General features: G+C 37.0%; 1 protein-coding gene across 1 annotated transcript; it reads left to right on the top strand.

Moving 5' to 3' along the window:
• Positions 1-307: 307 nt before the first annotated feature.
• GTF3C3 (general transcription factor IIIC subunit 3) lies at positions 308-26201 on the top strand. Its single transcript, XM_032216669.1, has 19 exons — positions 308-549; positions 2643-2745; positions 4989-5167; positions 5512-5635; positions 7536-7727; positions 9206-9371; positions 10565-10712; positions 11436-11508; positions 12075-12149; positions 13216-13319; positions 15312-15483; positions 17624-17826; positions 18309-18410; positions 20567-20693; positions 20957-21194; positions 21836-22026; positions 22555-22679; positions 24180-24332; positions 25491-26201. The coding sequence occupies exons 1-19, from the start codon at positions 448-450 to the stop codon at positions 25611-25613; spliced, it is 2700 nt and encodes an 899-aa protein (XP_032072560.1). The 5' UTR covers positions 308-447; the 3' UTR covers positions 25614-26201.
• The last annotated feature ends 40 nt before the right edge of the window (positions 26202-26241 follow it).

The following is a 26241-nucleotide window of genomic DNA, read 5'->3' on the forward strand; positions in this document are numbered from 1 at the left end:
ATGTATTACAACACTTGATTGAAGGGCTTTCCCCTTTAAAGAGATAAAAATCCCTCCTCCGATTTTAAGCGCTTGAACGCAAGAAAGGGGGAAATTCTCAGCGCTCCCTCCCGTAGAGCAGTGTTTCTCAACCTTGGCTACTTGAAGATGTCCGGACTTCAACTCCCAGAATTCCCCAGCCAGCGAATGCTGGCTGGGGAATTCTGGGAGTTGAAGTCCGGACATCTTCAAGTGGCCAAGGTTGAGAAACACTTGCCGTAGAGCAACCTCAGCCACGAACGCATGCGCGGTAGGCAGCGAAGTCAGCGCCCCCCCCCCCTTTCTCTTCGTTCGTAGTCGGACTCTTTTCGGCGAGGGAATTGCGGTCCTTTACAAAATAGGTTCCCCGTCGTTCGCCGGAGCGGCTGTTGATAATCGCCTTACGGTTGTTCCTCAGTGCAGCATAAAATGTCAGGGTTTAGTCCCGAATTAATTGAGTACCTGGAAGGGAAAATCTCTTTCGAGGAGTTCGAGCGTCGCCGAGAGGAGCGCAAAAGCTGCGAAAGAAAGGTGAGGCCTCTTTTGCCTCGCGGATATTCGCGCTCTTGGCTAAAACAGTGTTTCTCCACCTTGGCAACTTGAAGATGACTGGACTTCAACTCCCAGAATTCCCCAGCCAGCGTTCGCTGGCTGGGGAATTCTGGGAGTTGAAGTCCAGACATCTTCAAGTTGCCAAGGTGGAGAAACACTGGTCTAAAAGGATGTCTGTCAGGGGTCTTATCGCCTGCACTCCCCTCATTTTCAGTAGTGCGTAATGTACTCAGGTACCCGATATCTTGCTTGCATTTTAAATAAGGATGTTGGGTCATAAAATCCTAAAAATAAGTTTAGTAGGACACGCAAGAAGGGACGTGATGGCATACGTCTTATCCATCCTTTCTTGGTGTTCGTTCGTTTTAATTAAAAACAAATGCTGGACCTAGGGCTCATTTTCGGACCCAAAAATCCGACTGACTACTAGTAGGATTTTCGGTGTGCGTGCTGGCTGTTTAATTCGGATTTTTGCAGCCCAGTTCAGATGAATTTGAAGACATAATTATCAGTATTACTGCTTATGTTGGGGGCATAAGAGTAAGGTTTAGGTTGTGATTGTTTTGCTTTTGGGCACTTGGTTAATGCAAAATACAAGGAAATCACATTTGAGCAAAGGGACAACAAAGGGATTATTATAGCAGTAAAACACATTGTGTTACATTATACGTTTGTGCTGGCGCGTATTCAACTGGTTCAATTTATTTAAATTGTTGTTCCATTCGGACCAATTCCGTTTAGATTGTTTAATGTAATGTTGAAAGAAATGTCCTTCTGGGTTCAGCTCCAAGTGGGGAAGAAGACACTGGAGACATGGAGGCTGCTTGGAAAGATGGTTTATTGTTGGACAGGGCCACATGGCTTGAGCCCTGAACAGAAAAGGTGATCACATGCTTCAATGTTGGTGGAGAAGAAGAGAAGGGCTGAGGGAGGGGCTTGCTAGGCTTTTTATAACCTGTTCAGTCCCACCTCTCTGTTTCCTGTTCCTGTGTAAGAAATGTATTCTGATTGGTTGTCAGACTCCCATGGTGCCATGCAGGGAGCTACTCTCTAGGCTGTTTTGAATCCAGGTATGAGTTCTCAGATGCCATGTGGAGAGTTGACTATAAGGCCAATATTATCATGCCTTAATCCCATCACTCTGGAGCTGAACGGGAAAACTCTTTATTATGTAAAGTGACTAGCTCAGGCTTTAATGGCTCATTGACAAAGGGGGATGGGCAGGAAGCTGCAGGCAGCTATTCTGTCTTTTAAAACATGTTTCTTCCTTTTTCACATCCAGAGAAATATTCTGCCTTTTCAATATTTCCTAGGATATTTCATTTTTCTGGGAGAGGGCTGGATGATAACTTCCCCCAGTAAGATACACATGATTCTGTTATCCAAAGTGTAGCCAAATTTTGTTAAATCATTTTCAAAATGTGCAGTCAATTGAGGAATATGTCCTGTTAATGATATAATATCCATATACACGTAGCCTGTTTTACATTACTTAGCTTTGTTGTCTACTGACTAATTAAAGATTTTTTAAAAAGTTGACCATTTAACTTTCATAAAAGTTAAACCCTTCCAAAATAAGTCATACAATGTAACCTCAGGTTTCATATATCATTTTTCTTAAGCAGATATGAATTTTAGTACAGAATATTCTATTCACAATACAGGCAGTCCTTGATTTACGACCACAATTGAACCCAAATTTTTGTTCCTAAGTAACACAGTTGTTAAGTAAGTTTTGTCCCATTTAATGACCCTTTTTGTCACAGTTATTCAGTGTGAATCACTGCAGTTGTTAAGTTAGTAACATGGTTGTTAAGTGAATCTGGCCATCCCATATACATTGCTTGCCAGACTAGCACAAAAAGTGATCGCATGACCTTGGAACACTGCAACTGCATAAATACTCAACAGTTGTCAAGATTCCAAATTTTAATCACATGACCATGGGGATTCTGCAATGGTTGTATATAAGGCACTTTTTTCAGTATAGTTTTAAGTTTGAACAGTCACTAAATAAAAGCACTACCTGTAACATTATAAAATTAATGTTATTTCCTTTTTAATCTTTACAGGGACAAAATGTACTCATTGAAGAAAATGCAGAAGACTTTGATGGACCCTCTACTTCTGGGCAAGGAATGTGTACTGAAATACAAGGACATGTGGAAGCAGAAGGTATATTTTAGGCTTATTGTTTCATTTACATTTATCCTTAACTTTGCTTTGTCGTCACATTTATAAGTTAGAAAATGGGGGTTTACTGCCACTTTGCAGTGAAAATAAATCAAAATTTCTCCAGGTTCAGAAATCTGTATCTAATACTAATTATTATTTGTTGGCCTTAATTCAAACATATATGTACGGTATATCCTTTGTGATCAGTCTACAGCATCTTGATGCAGAGTAGGAAATTTTTGAGGTCCCAAAGGTGCTTTTTCACGAGGCAACTGGACTTTCTTCTGGTTTTGATTTAAAATTTTTGAGGGTTTATACTAGTTGGTGCAAAAATACAAAAAATGTGATGATCTAATATGATGTTATATTATTTTTCAAGCTTATCACTTTATTAATAGAAAGAGAAGGGAACCTTCTGCCCTTCAGCTCTCATCAGCCTTAGTTATTGTGGCCAATGATAACTGATGGTAGGAGATATAATCCTAACTGTTTGGGACGTACTGAATTAAAGTACGAGCCGAGGTGGCGCAGTGGTTAGGGTGCAGTACTGCAGGCCACTTCAGCTGACTGTTATCTGCAGTTCAGCGGTTCAAATCTCACCGGCTCAAGGTTGACTCAGCCTTCCATCCTTCCGAGGTGGGTGAAATGAGGACCCAGACTGTGGGGGCGATATGCTGACTCTGTAAACCGCTTAGAGAGGGCTGAAAGCCCTATGAAGCGGTATATAAGTCTAACTGCTATTGCTATTGCTATAAAGTTGCCTCCTACCCATTTCAAATCCCCCTCCCCTAGTTTCTAGTGCTTTGAAGGATGCTCTGCTTTTTTGGGATCCTTTCCACCCCCACCCCCAGATGCACTGTATGTTGATGTATTGGTTGCAACAAGATTTGCCTGACTCGCTTGTTGCTCAAGTTTGCCAACAAGATTATAGGTTGAAAGAGAGTGACTTGACCAAAGTTACCCGGTTGGCTTTGAGCCGAAGTTGGGACTAGTCTTCTGATTTCTAGTCTGGTTCTTTAACCATTAGGCCAAACTAGTCCTCCCTCACTTCAAATTCCTTGTTAGTAGGAAAACATCATTTTATAGTTTTTCATTGTATTACATTTCTGCTCCATTCTTGGAGTACTTGGATCTTTTTGCAAAGCCTTTGCTTTCCTAATGCTGAAACAATGCTCTTAGAATTTTCAATAGTTCCATTAAAAAAATTAAAAATGGGAATGGGATTGATTTGGAGGACTTTTTCCCCCACTGTCAGATTGTCAATAGTTATAGGAAGAGAAATCTTGGCTAATTGTTCTGTAGCTGGAAATGATCTATAGAAACAGGGATTTTTGGGAGACTTAAGACTTATATACTGCTTCACAGTGCTTTACAGCCCTCTCTAAGCGATTTACAGAGTCAGCATTTTGCCCCCAACAACCTGGGTCCTCATTTTACCCATCTCGGAAGGATGGAAGTCTGAGTCAACCTTGAGCCGGGTGAGATTTGAACTGCCAAATTGCAGGTAGCTGGCAGTCGGCAGAAGTAGCCTGCAGTACTGCACTCTCACCACTGTGCCACTGTGGGCTCAATAGGTAATTAGCAGTAAGTAATAGCTATAAGTCAAATGCAAGGAGTTTTTGAATTTACTTATTTATACATGTTCAAATGATTTTTATTTTTTTATTATTTTCATTAATTTTTCAATGTATTATTTTCATTAATTTATTGTTTAACTGATATTAGTTATTATAATTTATTGCATTTCTGGACAGCCAACTAATACCATTTCTCTGGGAAATATACAACTCAAGTTAAAACATATGACTACGCAAACATGAAATGAAAGCAAAATAATAGTTGCCTTTATTTTTGCTGTCATGTTTTGGGGGTGAGGACTGGTAAAGATGAAATATTGTAGATTCTTGCTAATTCCTGTTATCTCCTCAAAATCTTGCCTCTTTACTTTAAAGACTTAAATTACTCTTATTGATTCTGTGAGTATTTGATTACATTTATGTTTTAATACAAGTACTCCTTGTTTTGATACTGACAAGATGGTATTAAATGAAGCAGTTGCTAAGTGAAAATTATGACTATGATTGTACTTACAATTTTCCTTCAGTTTTCTTTTGCTTCTTGTTATTTCCCTTACTTGAACTGGAATTCCTTCTCTCTTTCTTTGAGGATAACTTTCCTGATTTTATGACCTCCCTTTTTTTACATGATTAATCATTATTATTAATCTTTTTCCCTCTGAGCAGAAGAGATATCAGATGGTATCAGTAAATCTGTCCATCGAGTTTTTGCTTCCATGATGGGAGAGAATGATGATGATGAAGAAGAAGAGGAGGAAGATGAGGAGATCTCTGAGCAACCTACAGCTGGCGATGTTTTTGCACTAGAGATGGTGCTTAATAGAGAGACTAAGAAAATGATGAAGGCAAGCAATATAAAAGTCATTAAAGCAAAAAGATCTAATTGCCCCAAAGAAGGATTCCCATTTCTGTGCATTCTGAACCATCTCTTATGAACCCTTTTTGAAGCATCCACATCCTTGCTGCTTAATTGAAAATATTTATGATAGAATTTGATTAAGTGGGTTCTGTGTGGATGTCTGATATAAACTTAATATTAAATAATGTACATGGCTATTGCACAAACAACAGTTTAAATCAACAGCTCAATAAACGCCCTCAATTCAAATATATTTCTTACTAAAAATATTCCTTGTAAGTAGTAATAAAAACTGAATTTATTGAAATATATTACCAATCTGTTTTCTAGGAAAAACGTCCACGCAGTAAATTGCCTCGTGCCCTGAGAGGCCTCATGGGTGAAGCTAACATTAGATTTGCTCGAGGGGAACATGAAGAAGCCATTCTAATGTGCATGGAGATCATAAGACAAGGTATCTTTGGATGCTTCTATGGGTGAGATTTGTTACTGACCATGTTTCCCGAAAATAAGACACGATCTCATTTTCTTTTTACCCTTGAAATAAATGCTTGGCCTTATTTTTGAGGAGGTCTTATTGTTTTTGAGGTGCAAGAGGTGGCGAGTGTGGTCACCTCAGGGCTGCTGCTGTGTTGCAGTATTTTCGGGGAGGGCTTATTTTTGGTGGAGGGATTATTTTAGCGCATGCGCTCAAAAGCCCAATTGGGCTTATTATCCGGGGAGGTCTTATTTTCGGAAAACAGGTTGAGAATAAATAGAAGGGACACATAACATTAATACAAGACAGTTCAGTGTGTCATTATAGAGCTGACCTTGCATCTCTTCTGTGTTTTTATTTAAACTACACTTTCTCCTGGTTTCTTTGCAACTTCTTCTTAAATTTTCCCAATGTAGAAAATATGTGATTCAAAACCACTTTGCTCTAGCATTGATCTTTTGCTTACATTAGTGTTGTATGGTAGCATAGGCGCACAAATTTAACCCATTCATAGTTTCTGAACACTTTGGACTCTCAATCTGCTATTGCCAAGCTTTGAAAAGTTTACTTTTAACATTACTTTTCAGGAATAGAAGAAATAAACCCATAAGGAAATAAATAGATATATGATTTTAAAAACGTATTCTTTAAATTTGATGTATGACCACTTTTTGCTTTGCCTATGCTTGTGTGGAAATGTTACATTGCTGGACGTTTTTAAAGCATGGAAAATGTTTTGCTTTTTTTTAAATGAAAATTTTGGAGAAAACTAAAATATATATTGTATTTATTTTTTATATTAGCCTCTACTGATTTAAGTTCACTTTGCTGTTTTAACAATCTGCAGTACAATATGAACAGCCTAAGTTAGTTTTACATTAACTGTATTTGGCATAGCAATTAAATGTAAAAGAAGAATTAAGCCAGACAATACTGTAACTACATGTACTAATTGTGTTTTGTTAAAAATGTTTTGAATATTCGCTATAAGGAGATCTACAATCTATGAAACGCCAAAAGATCTAGATTCTCTTAATTTTGTCAGATTGTAAATTAGAAAAAGAAGTTGAAATAGGAAACCGTCAACCTGATAATAAAACAGTTTTATTTGAAGCCTTATTAAGAGCAGACCCACTGATCTTTAGATAAAAAGTCAGATATAGACAACTGAATCCTTTCATTCCTACTTTAGTGCATCATGCTGTATTGCACTCTTTGTCCTCTTTAATATAGGAACTATAGTGCTAGATAAAAGCTTTCCTGTTACAATTCTCAAATAACTGAAGGTTGGTTTTTTAGTCTTTTCCTTTTTTCGGAGGGGTAAAAAGGCTTAGGGGAAAAATGGGAAAAGGTCACATTTCCCCCTAAGCCTTCAGATATTTGTAATAAATAAACTGATTCTTTTTCTTTAAAAAGTTCCCATATTTGAATTATGCTTTTGTTTGCTTTTTTAAATTAAAAGCTGCCAAACATAATATCAACAATGGCAGTCAAATAATTTAAAATTTGATAAAACAGGGGAGAAAGCCAATTCAAATGCTGCTGTGTTTGTGTCATGGAAGAAAGTTTGGAAAAGATCCCAATCTCTCTAACTATCTTCTCTCTAGACTACAGCATCCAAAGCAGGGTCTCACACTAAGAACTTAACAGTTGGGTGGGTCTATGCAGGAAATCCTTCTCATGCTCCTTCCAGTCTAAACTGCTACAGTTTTACAGGTCGAAAACAGTATTTTGCATTATATTCAGAAATGAGCTGCTAATCTGCCTTTAAACACTTTCAAATGATTATTGTTGCTAGGTACAGCATGTACAAATGTAGGCATTTTTATTGAAATGATTATGAATTGTAACCCATTTTTCTTTTGACATCCAACAGCTCCACTTGCTTATGAGCCATTCTCCACTCTTGCTATGATTTATGAAGACCAAGGAGATATGGAAAAATCCTTGCAGTTTGAACTGATTGCTGCTCACTTAAATCCCAGTGACACAGAGGAGTGGGTCAGGCTAGCTGAAATGTCACTTGAGCAAGACAATATTAAACAGGCTGTCTTTTGCTATTCGAAAGGTAAACAAATTAATGTCATAGTAGATCATTTAATAATACTTTACTTGCTTTACTGTTCATTTTGCAGCAAGTGTCAAGATATTGTTTTCATTACAGATTAGTCTTTGTATTTACTCAACCTAATTTCATTCAGCTGATTTTGATGGGCATCTCATAAGTTAATTTTTTGAGATATTTAGACATAGTATATTTACAATCTCCTTGCCTTTTGTTATGACATACCAAATCAAGATGGGAAATTGATTTTGTACGAAGTGATAGATGACCCTGATATGGAGATAAAATGTATACAGTTTTCAAAAGCTATATGATAGCTTGCCAGTATTTTGCTAGAAAGCTTTTCAAGTACTCTGATTGAAATTATGTGGGAGAATATTAAATTATAATGTCACAAAGATGTGGCAGGTAATATGAAATGAAATATAACAATTGACTTGAGGAATAATACCAATTTATCATGGCCATCTAGCATTCTGTTTATAGCATAGCGCAAGTGAAGTATATTTTAAAATCAATTTTTTCTTTTAAAAAAGTGTTATTAAGATTTATTAAGATTTATTACAGAATAAAATTCAATGAAAATAATAAAGGGGTGAATGCAGAGTGGAAAAAAAGAAAAAAGTGTGGACTCTTTCCAATAGTAAAATATTAATATGGTTAGAACTCAACTGTTTACATTACGTATAATTATTATAAGCCAATCTTATAACTACACTGTTATAAAGTCTTCAGTCTAAATTCTGAAATTCATTTTTTTTCTATTCCAAATCTAAAAACCAGAAGCAATATTCCAATAGAAACAAGACTAAATAAAATCTCTTCGTTTATCTCATCCATTTTTTCTCCTGTTGTGAAAAATGATATATATTTCTTTTTAAACATATTAATCATTCTACTCATTGTTTATATTAACAATAACAACTATACTCCTTTCAAATTTTTAACCTTAAAATGAAGTTTTATATTCATTTTAACACACTAAATATTTCTTTAAAAATTCATCTTTACAACTGAAATAAATTCTAATACATCTTTTAAAACTTTCCTTTAATATATAAGTACATACTTTCAAATTCACTTTCAATAATATTTTGTAAGCTTTTAAGAATTACTCAATCTTTAAAAATAAAAAAATGGAAAAAGACCCATTTTCAAACCCACTTTATATAAACAAAACAATGCACTGGAACTATGTTTAAAACTACATAGGCAAAACCAATGGAAAATCAATCCTAATTTCATTTAATTTACTAACTTGTTAAATTTAAGTTATTCCCTCCATCTTATCTTTATATAATAAAATCTTGAAAATGTATGTTACGATAACAATCTATGCAGTGTTCAGAATTTTTTTTTCATTTCATCCACTTTCAGGATGAGAAATTTATATTTTATTTATTCTATTGTATATATTTGCATATTGCTTCCAATAATTACAAATATCAAAATGATTTATCATACCACTTCCATTTTTATAGCTCTGAAGTATGATGCTACTAACGTGCGTTACTTGTGGGAGAGATCAAATCTCTACAAACAGTTAGGGGAGCACAAACTGGCAATGGATGGCTACAGACGCATTTTAAATCTTCTGACTCCTTTTGATGGTGAACGATTTATGCTTTTGGCAAGAGATATGGCCAAGTAAGTAGAATGGAACACTTAGTCATGCTGAACTGAAATGAAACATCAGCTTCTAATGGAGTAGGTTTTTTTTTTCTACTTGTTGTTGGTATAGTTAATAATTGCAGGATACAGAAATGATGTTATGATTGGTTGGATGCTTTGGAATGCAGACAGTCCTCACTTAACAGCAATGAGTGTCCATTGCTAAACAGATGGTAAAAGAATGCAACATCATGTGATTCCACTTCCTAGCAGTGGAAATTCAGCGTGACCCGACAAATGCGCGATCATCAAATCCGCGCTGACAAAACCGCGCCCGCCATCAACAAACAACATAATGGGACGCGAAAACAACATTATAAAGGGTTAGGGTTAGGGTTATAACGTTTTCGATCCCATTATGTTGTTTGTTGATGGGCGCGGTTTCATCAGCGCGGATTTGACGATCGCGCATTTGTTGGTGAACTGAAATTCTGGCATTCCCAATTGCCATTGTTAAAGAAATCATCCTGAGTTAAGTGAGACATCCCATAGTTACTATTTGTGACTTCTGCCAGATTCCCCATTGGCTTGCTTGTTTGAAATTGATTACAAATGGCAATCACATGACCGCAGGATGTTGCGACATCACAAAGTGGGTGCCAAGCCCATGGATTGTGATCACCCCTTATCTCAAGTCATGGTTTAGAGAGGTATGAATTCAGCTAGCTTTGCTCTAGGCTGGTCTATTAGCACTATCTCTCCTTCTTTGGTATTGGCTGTAAGAAAGAATGCTAAAAGTTTTTGCTTTCACTTTTGATAATTACATTTTGCAAAGGTTTACAAATTTGTGGCTTTAGACTAATTATCATGATTTAGAATTTTGGGTTTCACCAGCATAATAGGGTATCATCAATCAGATCTTCTCCTGTGATCAATCACAGCTTCTTGAATGGGTTGTATATTGGTGAAATTACATTAATTTTCTTGCTGAACCTGATTTTGGATAAAACCTACAAACTATGAGTTGAAGAATCAATTAACTTAATGCTTTTAAGTTTACAAACACAAAAGTACCATGATTTTGATATTCACAATAATAAATAATGTTTTTCAATGAGGATTGTTGTTTTTCTTGCCCAGAAAATATTGTAATAATTTGTGTATTTTTAATGCAGAAGATGTATTACTATTTACATTTACTATTACCCAATTACTAATGTATTCCACAGAAGTTATTATGAAGCAAATGATATTACTGCTGCTATTGAGATAATGGAAGAAGCTTTTATGAAACATCAAAGCCTTGTATCCATGGAAGACGTTAATATAGCTGCTGAGCTGTATATTTCCAACAAGCAGTATGATAAAGCATTAGCAGTAAGCATATTAAATTAATCTAATTGCTGTCTGTTTATAATATAATGAGTATATAAATGCATATGCATGAAGAGGTGCACTTTCTAATACTGTTATTCAAGGAATTAAGATTGCCCTTCTACCAGTTGTGAGTTGCCTCTTACTATGAGGATTCCAGAGGAATAGTTGTTGAAAAGAGTATGTCTCCCCAAGTTGCACGCAGAATATCAGCTTCTCCCAGCTCTCTGGACCAGAGAGTCTCAGTATGTAGAGAGAAATGGAGAAGATCTTTTGTTCTGCTTTTGGATGAGTTGTCGTTTTCTGGAATTAGAACATTATTTGTTGCTCTAAAGCTCTTGTCTTTGTCCTCTTGTCCAAAGTTATGGGTCAGGATTAACTTTTCTTTGGAGGTTAATTGAGCATGCCAGAGCCATATTTTATGCTGAAGTGAACTTGTGCTAGTGATCTCTATACAACTATGTTGCATTTAGGCTATTGCTAGAGGGGAAGTGGTGGCACTTCATATTTCTTACATCTTCTTTTAATTTTTTTCCCGTTAGGCAGCACTCAGTGACTTTCCCCATACTTTCTGAGTTATTTCATCCCTGTAGTGACTCTGTGTCAGTTGCTGCTTTGAACCATTAAATTACCTCTTAGTTCTCAGTACTTTTCTTCTTAAATCGCCCTTTTCTAGGTTCATTCATTTTATTCCTTGACAACCAAAATCATTTTTCCTCCTCTTAGGTTATTACAGATTGTTCAGGAATTGTACTCGAAAAGCAAGAAGCAGAAAAAGATTCTTCAGCAGATAAAAACGGTATTAGAGTGAATGAGGACCATTGCGTTGAACTCTATGTGGAACAGTTAATCTTCTGAAATAGTCAGGTTTTTTGATGTTATTAGAGATATGCTATTAACTCTTTCCTGCCAATATAGTAGTTAATAATAAATACACATAGTCTTTATAAATAACAGTAACAGAGTTGGAAGGGACCTTGGAGGTCATCTTGTCCAACCCTCTGCGCATGCAGGAAACTTATACTATTTCTGATAAATGAAATAGTCTTTTTTTAAAAGCCTTCGGTAATGGGGCACCTGCAACTTCCAAAGGGAATTTGTTCCATTGGTTGATTGTTGTCACTCGTTAGCAATTTTCTCTTAGTTCTAGTTGCTTCTTTCCTTGATTAGTTTATATCCATTGTTTCTTGTCTTACCTTCAGGTGGTTTGGTAAATAGGTTTCTTCCCCTCTTCCTTTACGTGTCCATTGATAAAAGACTATTGATGAATAATTTTATATGGCGTAATTTTATATTTATTGAATGATTTTCATAAGCTCAGTATATGCTTTATTTTTCCTGTTCTTCCCTCTTGTTCCATGGTAGAAGCAATGGAAAGTCAGGAAGATCCAGGAACAACAATTAATCAGCAAGAATATGTGCCTGGAACCAATTCTGCATGTGAGTATGCAATTCTGCATCTTAAAAATTGCTGAGATGAGCAATTTGCGTATCTCTCAGGATATAAATACCTGGACATAATAGTGGCACTGTATAAATAAATGCAGCTGGTTCTTGTTGCTGTAAGCAGATTGTTTTATTTTCATTTTTCAGCCCTCTTTCTTTCCATAAATTCACTTCTGTAATACATTTATTAAGGTTAGCTGTCCACATGCAGTCCTGCCAGCTGGTTCCTTCCGCTGTGCCCCATGAAAGTTAGAAAAAGCTGCACTGAATTGTTTAAAAATTGCTGGATTATAATCCTCCAGACACTGTCATCCAGCCTCAAAATAAGCACTGAGATATTTCATAGGTTTGTTCCAATATTAACAAAATCAAAGGATATGGGCAAATTATATATTAAGACTTGGGCAACATAGGAACACCTGCTTCAAAGCTCAGAAAAGGACATTGCAAATACTGTATGTCAGTGTGTCTAATCCTATTAACTGTATGGAATAGGCTTTGTGAATGTGGTTTGTTTTCCTTTCCTCTTCACATCACCTTATATTGGGAAAACGAGTAAATAAAAAAAATGGATAAATGCACATAAAAGAGAAACGAATAAAATAAAGAGTACTAAGTAATGCATTCCTGTGTTTGAATATTTATTCTTGCTACAGATTGAATTCTTTCACATTTATTCTGAGACAAATGTATCTTTGATGAAAAACATATTTTTGTGTGCAGAAATAAAATCTATTAATGGTTCAAAACTCCCCCTTTGAAATTGTGGATTACAGGTAGTCCTCATTTTAGTGACTGCTTTGTTTCCAGTTACGCTGGTCACAAAAAAGTAATTTTGTGACTAATCTTCACATTTATGATCATCACAGATCTGTAGAGCAAGGGAAAGCTGAAGTAAAATTATAACCATGGTCATAGTTTCACTTAGTGACTGCTTCACTTGACAGCTGAATTGTCATTAAATAAGGACTGCCCGTATTTATTTGGAGAAAGTAGTTGAAAAATGTACATGATATATTGTAAAATATTTAGAAAATGTAATTATGCTGTTATTTTCTAGCTTCAGAAAAAATTACATGCTCTATACCTGATGGTGTTCCCATTGATATCACTGTGAAACTCATGGTGTGTTTGATTCACCTGAATATCTTGGAGCCTCTCAATGTAAGTAAAGAACCAAATAAAGAAAAATATAAATAATTTAATACACAATCTAATTTGTATTCTGTTGAAGCAAAAACTGAATGAACTTGAAAGTCTGTACTAGCTAATTCAGAATTTTAATTAAACTAAGGAATTTTCCCTTTTGAAAACACCTCAGTTTGCTATGTGCCTTTATGGGGTTGCTCTTGAAAAAGCAGACATTTAAGTAAACCCTAAGCTACCTTTTCTTTTTTAAAATATTCTAGTGGTAAACTATAATTTTACATAGAAAAAAGTCGGGCAATTCCAGGGAGTTCTTGTAGTGAACTCTCTGGAATGAGTGGGAATTCAAGATCCAATTGCTACAAGCTGTAGGATACACTTACACAGACTTTGTTTCAGGTTTGGAGCTGGTGTGGGAAAGACCAGACTCTCCAAAGGGATCTGGTGGGCAAAGAAGGATGAAATCCATAGGGAGAGCTAGATCCACTAGGATGATTTTTCTTGAACCTTTTCTTTCTCCTGCAACCTGCTCTACATGGGGCAGCCCTTGAAGAGTATTCGGCGACTTCAGCTTGTCCAGAATGCAGCCGCGCGAGCGATTGTGGGTGCACCTCGGTTCACCCACGTAACACCTATCCTCCGCGAGCTGCACTGGCTGCCTATTGGTCTCCGGATACGCTTCAAGGCGCTAGTCGTCACTTATAAAGCCCTTCATGGTATTGGACCTGGGTACTTGAGAGACTGCCTTCTGCCAATTACCTCCACTAGACCAATTAGATCCCACAGACTAGGCCTCCTCCGAATTCCATCTGACGGCCAGTGCTGACTGGCGACTACCCGGAGGAGAGCCTTCTCTGTGGCTGCTCCGACCCTCTGGAACGAACTCCCCGTGGAGATTCGTACCCTCACCACCCTCCAGGCCTTCCGCATAGCCCTCAAAACCTGGCTGTTCCGACAGGCCTGGGGCTAAAGATTCGCTGCCCCTAGTTCGAATGGTATGACTGTTGTGCTTTTAATTATGTATTGTTTTGTGTTGTTACTAAACTGTCTGTATCCCCCCTTCCCTTTTTGAGCTGTGAGCCGCCCTGAGTCCCCTTAGGGAAAAGGGCGGCATACAAATGAAATAAAACTCAAACTCCATTAGAAATGGAGAATTGGATAATTGGAGCAGCTTAGAAACACATACATGGAGAGCCCACAGGAGTTGTCTAAGGCTAGTAACTTGTATATGCCCATATTTGTATATATTTTATTACAGTAAAAATCTGGGGCATTTCACTTTTGATACTGTGTTGGTATTCCATCTGGCTATACAAATCTAAAAGTTGAAGTATGTTCACTTCTAATTTTCAATATCTCTAAACTTATTACCTCAATTAGTTTGCATTTAAAAATATTAAGAGTGGAAGTATGAGTTAGCATGGGCTTGGAAGGGGATCAGTTTATGAAATTTGTGAGTTGGGTTAATATTTACAAAACCAGAATCATCCTCAGTGGGTCTCTTAAGCAAAAAAACATGCTTATGCATCTCATCAAATCCAACATAGTGTAATTCCATAGAAAAACATTTTATGTTCCCGTTACAGTACTATTATTTATAAAAGTAACTATGTCTAGCTCAGTAGGCAGTCCCTGTAAGCAGAGTCTAAAGACTTGACTAGTAAAAAGTGAACCAGAATTTCCCTTTTTAGATTGATTTGATCGAAGTATTTGTGCCTTAGAGGCACTGTAGGAATAATTCCTATGTTGTGCATTTTTTAAAGTATCTTTAAAGCTAGGATACTTTAATAGTAATATTTGGCTTTGAAATTGTTAGGGCAAACTTGCAGCCTTCCAAGCTTAATGTCTTCCAAATTCTCTGGTGTTTATCATACATACATAGATACATGCATGTTTTTTTCTAATGTTTCAAGGAGATACAAGCTTAAATCTTCTGCTTAGTGTTCCCGACTTAAGAAGCAACAAATCTGTTTCTTTAGTTGTATTCTTAATTTTGCTCTTCTTTGCAAGTTCCTTTTGACTATCTTAGTGGAGCAGAATCCTGAGGATATGGGAGATTTGTATCTTGATGTTGCAGAAGCATTTCTTGATGTTGGAGAATACGATTCGGCCCTCCCCCTCCTGAGTTCCCTGGTGTGCTCTGAAAGATACAATTTAGCTGTTGTTTGGCTCCGACATGCAGGTAACTGCTTCCTCCTAGTATGTGATAAGTTATTTTCTGGCTCAGTAACAAGTGTTGCATTTCATAATTTAAAGTTGTAGTTGCGTGTGCACTTTGCTGGGAACTACCCCAAGGGGACATCGAATGGGACTCTATTCGTGAGTTTTCAAAGGGATGTTAGATTTTTCTTGGCACTAAACACTCATATGCATTTTTGTTCATATGTTGTACATTTGCATATTATTTATGACTTGATTATGGACAAGATTTTTAGATGTATGCATCAATCAATTTTGAAAGACCATTTATTTAAAACATAATATTGGAGAATAGCTGCAATTTTTTAACAAAATATTATTCCTAAGTGTACTAAAATACACACACCCAAAATAAATGTTAGTTAAAACTAGAGAATAAATGTGTCCCATGTACTTCCCTTTGCTTTCCCCTAGCAAAATAGCCTTGTTAAAAACTTCTATCTGCCTGTTCTGTAAATTGTTGTCCATGATATCAAAAAAGCCTGATGTCAACTTTCTATGTTGGCATTCCATGCAGAGCATCAGCGGAGCCAGATCTCAGATTACAGTAGCTGGGTTGAGATGAATAAAACTATCAGATAACGTGATTTATTGACAAAGACTGAAAGGAGGGAAGAAACACAGGCAAAGTTTAAAAGCAGATAAAGAAAGCAAAAAAGATGGCTGTGAATACACTGCTTTTTGTATTACAATATCGGGTGACTTATTATGAAGTTGCTTTCATTAAGGGCACATCAGCCCAGCCATAATAGTTGTATTTACAATTTGACTGAATGGGGCATTACAGTAGCATGTTATGTAGCCCTTAATTACGTAATAAAATGATCACAATTGAAGTGCTGTATTACGGCTTCTCAGCAATATGTGCCCTTAAAAGCTCTGACTTAACCCTGAAAGTTCAACATCTTAAATTCTATTATCTGTTGGCTTGATTTTTGATCTGTTAACTATTTGTTGAACAAAATAATTGAAGTATGTATGTCTGTTATTATATGTAATTAGTAATTAATGTACCTGATTATTGAATTAAGTTCAAATTAATGTCTAAAAACAAGCTGCCCAGGTTCAGATTTTTTCAGGTTCATAAATCTAGCAGGTGACCGTAGTCATTCTTTCTATTTATTAGTATATAATAATGCTAACTTATTTTACAAAATAGTGGAAGACATACTGAGGTACCATAAAGTCCTTAGAACCTATAACTTTTTGATTGCTGCTGTGTCATATTAATGAACATCACTTGTTCTCTTTAAGTAATGTGCATGAAGCTGTATCAGCGAACTGCTGTTCCTTAATGATAATGTTTTGGAGTCTCATCATTCTCCTGTATGGTATTTTTTAATAAACAAGATCGATGGGCATAGCTCCCCACCCCCCGCTACCTACCTATACTCATGTTTCTTAATTATTACAGTCCCTAACTCCCACTAACATCTTCCCTATGGTACCCATGTTTTGTCTGGCTCCCTTCTTCTAAGATAAGAGGCATTCATTAGCAGTGTCCATGTGTAGAATCATAGGTGTTAATTATATTTGTGACCACTTTAACTGTGGAAACTGAAAGTTATAGACAGGATTTAAAGAAATTCTTGTATGACAAATTAAATTAAAAATTCTGTGCTACCTCTTCAGAACACAAACTATTTTGTACATGCTTCAAGGTGCTAGTCGTTACTTTTAAAGCCCTACATGGTATCGGACCTGGGTACTTGAGAGACCGCCTCCTGCCAATTACCTCCCTACGACCGATCAGATCCCACAGATTAGGCCTCCTCCGAATTCCATCCGCCAGCCAGTGCCGACTGGTAAATCCCTGGGGGAGGGCCTTCTCTGTGGCTGCTCCGGCCCTCTGGAACGATCCAGACCCTCACCACCCTCCAGGCTTTCCGCAAAGCCACGAAGACCTGGTTGTTCCGGCAGGCCTGGGGCTTATGAATTTCCAGCCCCACTTGAAATGTTATGACTGTTGTTGTTTTTACTCTGTCTGTCTTTTGTCCTATTTGTATCCCCTTCCCCCCTTTGGTTGTTAGCCGCCCCGAGTCCCTTGGGAGTGGGGCGGCATACAAATTAAATAAACATTCAAACATTCAACATATTTTTAAAAAATGTCCTTTCCTTGCTAGAATGCTTGAAAGCGCTGGGCTATATAGATCGTGCTGCAGAGAGTTATGCCAAAGTGGTTGACCTTACCCCTCTGCATCTGGATGCAAGGATCTCGCTCTCTACCCTACAACAGCAATTGGGCCGGCCTGAGAAAGCTCTAGAAGCACTTGAGCCCATGTATGATCCGGATACCCTGGCACAGGATGCCAACGCTGCTCAGCAAGTAAGCATGTATCTTATGGTGTGAACTCTATTCTGAAGTCTTGAGGCGTGGCACGACATAACCGCGAACGTCAAAAGCGCGCCGACAACACCACGGCGCTAAAACCGCGATGTCAAAAGCGCGCCGACAACAGCGCACCGACAGAAGCGCGATTTAACTTAAGGTTTAGGGTTAGGTTTAGGGTTAGGTTTAGGGTTATTTTTAGGGTTATGTTACATCACGCTTCTGTCGGCGCACTGTTGTCGGCGCGCTGTTGTCGCGCGGTTTTGACGGTGCGGTTTTGTCACCGCGCTTTAGTCTACCGCGGTTTTGTGGTGGAACCGTCTTGAGGTGGGAGGGCTAAATTGCTCAAAGAATGAAACAAGATGCTGGAATGAAAAAAAAAATGTCAGGAGGGAATAGTTGCCTTTTCCCAAGATCTGGGATCCAGATAGAAAGCAGCTAAAGTTCTTGCCTTTGTAACCCAAATTTTCTGTATTTAGGAATTAAAATTGCTGCTTCATCGATCAACATTGCTGTTCTCTCAGGGCAACATGTATGGCTATGTAGATTCTTTGCTCACCATGTTAGCCATGCTGTTAAAGGTAAGTTAATTTTTATACCTCTTCTCTCCCCCTGCTCATGTTTTTCTTTCTCATCTACTTTAATGATAAAGACTAGGATTCTTAATGCCCAACAATTTCCCTGATTACTTGGTCCCCAATGTAGTATTTCAGAATCCTTCTTAAGTGGTTACAGGTGATGCCATTATTCATGCTAACGCTGTTCTATTAGAGAAGATCTGTGATTTCATGTCATCTATGATAGCTATAAGTTTCATACTGTCATCACACTAATTTATAAAGCAGGGCATACCCTCAAGTCTACTTTTTGTTTTAAGATATGGAGGGAGTGATATAATATTAGTAGGGGTTATAGTTACCTTGCTTGATTTATTCAAGCTGGTCAAAAGAGTTTAATTGGTTAGGAGCTGGAGTAAAGCCTTTTTTCCCTAGATAAGACAATGATCTGTTTTCTTCTGAAGAAGCTATTATAGATCTATAAGATTAGGCTAATAGATTACCAGATACAAGTACCCTGTTTTTTTAGGCAAAGATCTGTCAAAATAGCTGCAGATTTTTGGTTCCACCACAAAACCGCGCCCGACTAAACCGCGTCGCTGACGTCAACAGGGCGACAACAGCGCGGAGACAGAAGCACGCTGTAAACCCTAAACCTAAAATTAACCGCTAAACCTAAACCTAACCCCCCTAAACCTAACCCTAAACCTAACCCTAAACCTAACCCTTAACCCTAATCCTAACCCTTAACCTAACCCTAAACCTAACCCTAAACCTAGCCCTTACCTTAAGTTGAATCGGCTTGCTTTTAAAGCGCTATTTAAAACACCCTTCTTTCTCCGCGCTGGGTGTTGTCGCCCTGTTGATGACATCAGCGACGCGGTTTAATCGGGCGCGGCTTAGTCGAGAGCGGTTTTGACGGGTCACGCAGATTTCTTAGAGAATAGTTATTATCTCAGTTCTTTTCATCCAGGTTCAGTCCTGGTGTCAAGACAGAATCAGCTATAGCCATTCTGATGTTTTGCTTTAAAGGAATGCAACTTTTGATATTACTGTCTGTAGCATACAGAATAGCAGACTTGGAAGGGACCTTGGAGGTGTTCTAGTCCAACACCCTGCTCAAGCAGGAAACACTACAGCATTTCAGACAAATAGTTGTCCAATCTCTTCTTTAAAGTCTCCAGTATTGTAGCCCCTACAATTTTTGGAGGCAAGTTGTTCCACTGTTTAATTATTTTGTCAGAAAATTTATTCTTAATTCTTGGTTGGTTCTCTCCTTGATTACTTTGTATACCAATTATGCGCTTTTCTGGAAGCAAATGTCTAATCATAGTTCATACCCTAGTCATCATAGGCTTTAGATGATTGTAATCTATACTATACAAATTACTATAGTGCTCGCTCCAGAATTTAGAGTTAGGGAAGAAGGTAGGAGTCAGATTGCTGATTGGAACATGCATATAAGATGGCTGTTAGTGTAGTTATTGTTTTAGGTTAAGGATTTAATTTGGTATATAAGATTGCAAACAATTTGAAGCCAAGAATTCTTTCATCACTATAGATTTAATGAAAGGACTCCTCTGAGGGTGCCAACAGGTACTCTGTCTGAAGTGTGTGAGGTTCCTGTTTTCCCCTTTTTAGGTATCTGATAAAGACTATGAATTTTGAAAAAGTATTTTTGTCTTTTTTCCCCTCCCACCTATTTTAATACAAATGTTTAATATTGTTTTGTGTAATTGTTTTGTAATTATTTTAATAGCTTTTATGTAACTCTCCTCAATATGAGATTGTATAGGAAATAGCATAAAAGTATACATTAAATAAATGTGTGGTATTTAGTACATGTGGCAGAATAAGAGAAAAAGTATTATAAATTTAAAAGGTAACGTGTGCAGTTTTGTTTTTTACAAATGTGAGCCTTTCTGTATTGAGCTGTAACAGTTGTATCTATGGGTGACTTCAGACAATGAAAATTTATGGTTTCTAGTCAATTTTAATCTGCTTTGTAATTGGATCAAGCCAACTGTATCATAGATCTTTGGCACTTTTTATTGTTCACTTTGTTAAGTCTGGGATGCAGTTACAAACTGAAAAAAAATCAATAAACTATTTGAAAGCAAAGAATGGGCAACTGTAAGGTATTTCTTTTTTCAGATGTGTTTTAAATGTTCAACTTGCAGGTAGCCATGAACAGAGCTCAGGTGTGTTTAATATCTAGCTCAAAATCGGGAGAAAGACATCTCTATCTTATAAAAGTTTCAAGAGATAAAATCTCTGATAATGATGACCAAGAAACAACAAAGAAAGGTAAAACAATTTAAATTGTTCAATTTAATTGTTCAAATTATGGAAACAGTTGACTACTGCAGTTTATAAATGTTGATAACTGGGCCTTTGTTAAATACGCTTTGAGCAAATTTTTCAGTGATAATAGGCTTTTTGATATTCCTTCAGTTTTATTGAATCCACACATTAACCTCTACTTCAGACTTTTATTAATGTTTTCAATTATGTTTTCGTTTTATGTTCTGTCTGTGTAAAAATTAACTGTAGTTTATGGTTGACTCTAGCTATATTTTTGGTGCTTACGAGTGTTCTGACAAAAGAGGATTGGTGGAACCTTCTCCTTAAGGCAATCTATGCATTGTGTGACCTTATGCGATACAAGGAGGCAGAACTGCTAGTGGACTCCTCATTGGAATATTATTCATTCTATGATGATCGGCAGAAGCGCAAAGAACTGGAATACTTTGGTCTCTCGGCAGCAGTTTTAGACAAGAATTTTAGAAAAGCTTATAATTATATCAGGTAGGTCATTCCAACAATCACATTGGGTTAAGGCAGTGGTTCCCAAACTTGGCAACTTTAAAACTTGCGGACTTCAACTCCCAGAATTCTCCAGCTAGCTCTGCAGAGCTGGCTGGAGAATTCTGGGAGTTGAAGTCCACAAGTCTTAAAGTTGCCAAGTTTGGGAACCACTGGGTTAAGGCAAAATCATTTCAATATCTCTTTAAATTAAAACCTTGTTACTGATATGGTATTTTTCTAGATAATTTAGATCTTTTGTTTCTACTGAGAACTCAAGCAAACCACCTACCTATGTGCCATATCTTCAGAATACCATATTTTCATCTCCTGCTGCAGAGTTAAATAAATTTAATGTTGGTGAAATAATAATTTTAGTTGAAGGGTCTAGTGATGCATTTTGTCTGTTGAAAGAGACTAGTTCTAGGCCAAGTAATATAGTGGTGAATGGTCTGGGCTGGCTTATTTTGAGTGTAATTCTGTGAATTGAGCCTCCATGTGGAACATGCTCATTGTAGGCGATATACAAAAGTGATGGAAGAGGCCATCTTGTGACTGGATCGCACGGTTATCCTCAGTGATTATAGACTGATTTTTTTCCTATCATTTACAAGCAGTCTGAAAAGCACCTGTTTCTTTTGTAGGATAATGGTAATGGAACATGTCAGTAAGCCTCAGCTTTGGAATATCTTTAACCAAATCACCATGCATTCCCAAGATGTCCGGCACCATCGTTTCTGTCTACGATTATTGTTGAAGAACCCAGACAATCATGCACTGTGTGTTTTAAATGGCCACAATGCTTTTGTATCCGGTTGTTTCAAGCATGCCCTTGGTATGTTTCTTACTGTTATTAATTTAAAAATTGCAATTGCAGTGTGTGGAGATGTATGTAGAATTATGTCTTGTGTATTTGGAGATAGGTCATATAAAACTGGAATATTATAAGCTGTGGTTTTACTATTTTGCAAAAACAAAATTGGAGAATAGCTGCAACCATTTCACCTGAGCCAAGGCCAAACTATGATGAAACAGTAGAGGGCATCCTTGGGCATAAGTAATGAACAGCAACCGCATCAACATGCCTTGTGATAAACAGGGACTTTGTGATTTATCATTCCCATCTTGCCCATATGTAGTAGAGTTTTCCTACTCATTAACAATAGGCAAACACAACTACAGCCATTCTGTCAAAATTTCAGACATGCCCACTGGCCCAAAACAGCTGCTTTTTTTTTTAACTTCAATAAATAAAATGGTCCATAGATGTATTGCTGGTTTAAATTGTTTTGAAAGCTTTTTCAGTAAAATATATCCAGTCATACGTGACATTCCAAAATCTTCGCTGCTTATTTCTTTGCAGGGCAATATGTACAAGCATTCCGTACTAACCCAGATGAACCCCTGTACAGCCTTTGCATAGGCTTGATTTTCATCCACATGGCATCTCAGAAATATGTTTTAAAAAGACATGCCCTCATAATACAGGTGTGTTGTCTTTCTCTCACAACTTTCGTGTACAAACCCTTACCTCATCTTAAATGGTATAAAATTCCTTTAAAATTTATTTAGGCAAGTCTTCAAGAATTGACCGTAAAAATAATCCGTATATTCTTGTAAAAGTTATCTTGCATGAAACATCTTTTATGTGGCGCTGGGTTGTAAGCAGGTTAATCAGTATTACCAGTCGTACTGGGAATGTGTAATTTGTTTTTCAGAAGAAAAGATAATTAACCAACTATCAGGCCTGCAGCCAGTTCCATTTAAGATCTTTGGCCTGCCACACACTCTTTCTTTACTATGCTGTTTCATTAGTGGGGAAATGGGAGGGGGAATAGTAAGGTGTAGAATGTGTTGTTTTCAAAATAAAAAAAAAATCCTTTCTAAAAATCAACCAACTCAAGGCCATCTTTTGTCTCTGCACCTGACCGGAAGTGGATGGGTGGAAATGCCAGCGTGGCATAGGAAGATTGGACCATGTGATGGGCTTGTGGGTGTGGGGACAAGATCATGAACTTTCCCGGGAAGCTTTCAGATTCGGGTTTATCGCAGATGTACCAACATGTCTCTCTTAATAAATTGGAACTTTGAGGAAAGCGCTGCCTTGAACTCTGATTTAATTCTGGAGGCTATTTGGAACGCTGACACCAACAATATCTGTCAATTAATCCCATTAATGTTTTATTATCCACATTTTCCAAGACTTATAAGCTAGTGCAGTTTAATAGTCTTATTGGTGGGAGATTTACTACTGCAAAATGTTTTGTGGAATATTTATGGGGACTGATTAAATGCTATCAAGTTGGTGTCAACTCCTTAGTGAGCACATAGACTTTCTCGATACTGCGGGTTCTCCTCTTTCCTTCCTTCCATCCTTCCCAAAACCCTTTTCCAGAGAGCTAGATTAAGAGCCAAGGTGGCGCAGTGGTTAAATGCAGCACTGCAGGCTACTGCTAGATCAGCAGGTCAGCGGTTCAAATCTCACCGGCTCAGGGTTGACTCAGCCTTCCATCCTTCCGAGGTGGGTAAAATGAGGACCCAGATTGTTGGGGGCAATATGCTGACTCTCTGTAAACCGCTTAGAGAGGCCTGAAAGGCCTATGAAGCGGTATATAAGTCTACTGCTATTGCTATTGCTAAAGATCTTCACATAGTATGTTCAAAGTAAGGTAATTTGAGCTTCATCATTTGTGCCTCGAAAGACAATTCTGGGTTGATTGTTCGATAATCTATTTGCTTTCTTGGCTGTCTTTGGTTCCTCAGAAGTCCCCTCCAACACTAAATTTCCAAAGCATCAATTCTCTTCCTAGCCTGCTTCTTCAAAGTCCAGCTTTTGCTTCCATAGTGTATCATATGGAATAATATATTTTACTGTATTTAATGGTGGCCATATGTGAATTTAAGTCTCACAGTATTACTTCTGATGTCTCGATTGTTAACTTGTAATGTTTAATTTTTGCAATAGTGAAGTTTTCCTTTTGTATTTAGGGGTTTTCATTCCTGCAACGGTACCTGAGCCTTCGTGGTTCTTGTCAAGAATCTTATTACAACTTAGGACGTGCCCTTCATCAACTGGGATTAGTACATCTTGCTATTCACTATTACAAAAAGGCCCTGGAATTACCTCCATTGGTCCTAGAGGTACTGTGTGGAACAGCATTTGATTAGGATTTGAATGTTAAGACGTGTGAACATTCTCACGAACTGCCAACCTCTATAGGCTCATGTGTTCCTATATCCCCCCTTTCCAATTCTGTTTTCATCACCAGTAAAAAACAGAACATGCATATCCATATTGGCATCTTTGGATAATTATACAAAGGTGTTTATAAAATATTTATGGTTTTAACTCTCGTGTGTTGTTAATTTAAACGTGAGAAAACCATAGGTATATTATAAAGTGAATGTCAACTGCCTCATGGCCTTCTTGATGAAAAGCAATAACAAATCAGCATTTGACAAGCTGCCATTTCAGTTGGAAAAAACCCCCTCGCCCCCAATCATCCAGTTTCAATTTGGCCATTCATATCCAGTGCCAAATTTCTTCCCTTTCATGACTTAAGTATTTATGGTTTTCCTGATAATGCTGTTTCAATTCTTCAAAATGTTTAGAGGGAGCCTGTTTTGCATTCTCCGACCTATCCCACAAAGCATTTATGATCCAAACTCTGCCCTGAAATTTAAGAAAATTGTTATTAAAACCATCGTATTTTATTACTGTTCCAAGCATAGTCGCATGCCATTTAAAACCTTTGAAAAGGCCAAGCAGAATATAGTCAATTTTGCAATGTGCTGAAGTAAGAGATTTATCCCTTATTTATAGTTGTTTTAGAAGATTCCAGAAAATGTAACTGCCACATTACATTTCCATGTGCAGGATTTGTTCCAAAATTAAACTATTCTAAAGATTTGGATTCAGGGAAAGACAGTGTCTATGTTTATTGCTGACTGGAAACTGCTTTTTCCATAATTAGAAAAAAAATCAACTTATAATTTATGGTTTTGATGATTAGATAGATTAATAAGAGTAGAGTTATAATTCTATGTATAACTGCTGTAAAGCAGATTGGCAACTTCTTTTTCTTTTCTATTTGTCTCCTTTTTTTCCTTTCATGCACTTTTAGCTTTCTCTGTATTTTTATTTTTCTTAGTTTGTATTAGTTTTTAAACTTTCTTTAAAATGTTTAAAAATAAATTTTAAATTCATATATATATATATATATATGAATTTATGTATATGAATTCTGGGGAAAAGTTATTTTGTGACAAGTTAAAAGAGATTTTTCTCCTTTAAACTAGGGAATAGAAGCTGACCAGACAGACTTACGAAATGATATCGCTTTCAATTTGTCGCTCATTTATCAGAGCAGTGGAAATATTCGAATGGCTCGCAAACTGTTGTATACATATGGAACTGTATGAGGACAAAGTTATACACGGTCACTGAGATGAATTCCTTTCCTTGATTCTATGGGGAGACTTGGAAGAGACTGATGGAAGAATGGTCAAGACAGAGACATCATGAATGGACTCCAGCCTTTGAATTATATAATTCAACACTCCTTAAAACTGAATGAGAAATACAAGAAGACTTAAAACTTTCTCGATAGAAGAAGTCTAAGAACTTTCTTGATAGAGTTGAAGGTTGAGCTGTTTTCCTTTGGGAAACTTAATCCTAACCGTCTAACCAATGACCAATTTGAATCTGTACAGGAATCAAGAACATTCTCAGCTTTTTGATACACAAACCTTATTCCAGAATAGTACTGACTCTTACTTACCTTTACAATACCAATGTTTAGGCCAAGGTTGGGATTGTCATGCCTCTTGTTCTATTACAGTACATGATTGTTTATAAGAATTATGAATTCTTAGCAACTTCTTCTTCATTTGGAAGAAATAAAGACTCAGATTGTTATGCATGTTTTTCTTATTTAAAAAGGAGACAGAAGAGAAACTGTTTTACTGTTCATTAATTTCAGGATATGATAATAAAACAAAGGCAAAAATTAGGTTCTTTAGACCAAGTTCTATTTATTTACATTTAACA

The sequence above is a fragment of the Thamnophis elegans genome, chromosome 1 (assembly GCF_009769535.1).
Source record: "Thamnophis elegans isolate rThaEle1 chromosome 1, rThaEle1.pri, whole genome shotgun sequence".
NCBI classification, from domain to species: domain Eukaryota; kingdom Metazoa; phylum Chordata; class Lepidosauria; order Squamata; family Colubridae; genus Thamnophis; species Thamnophis elegans.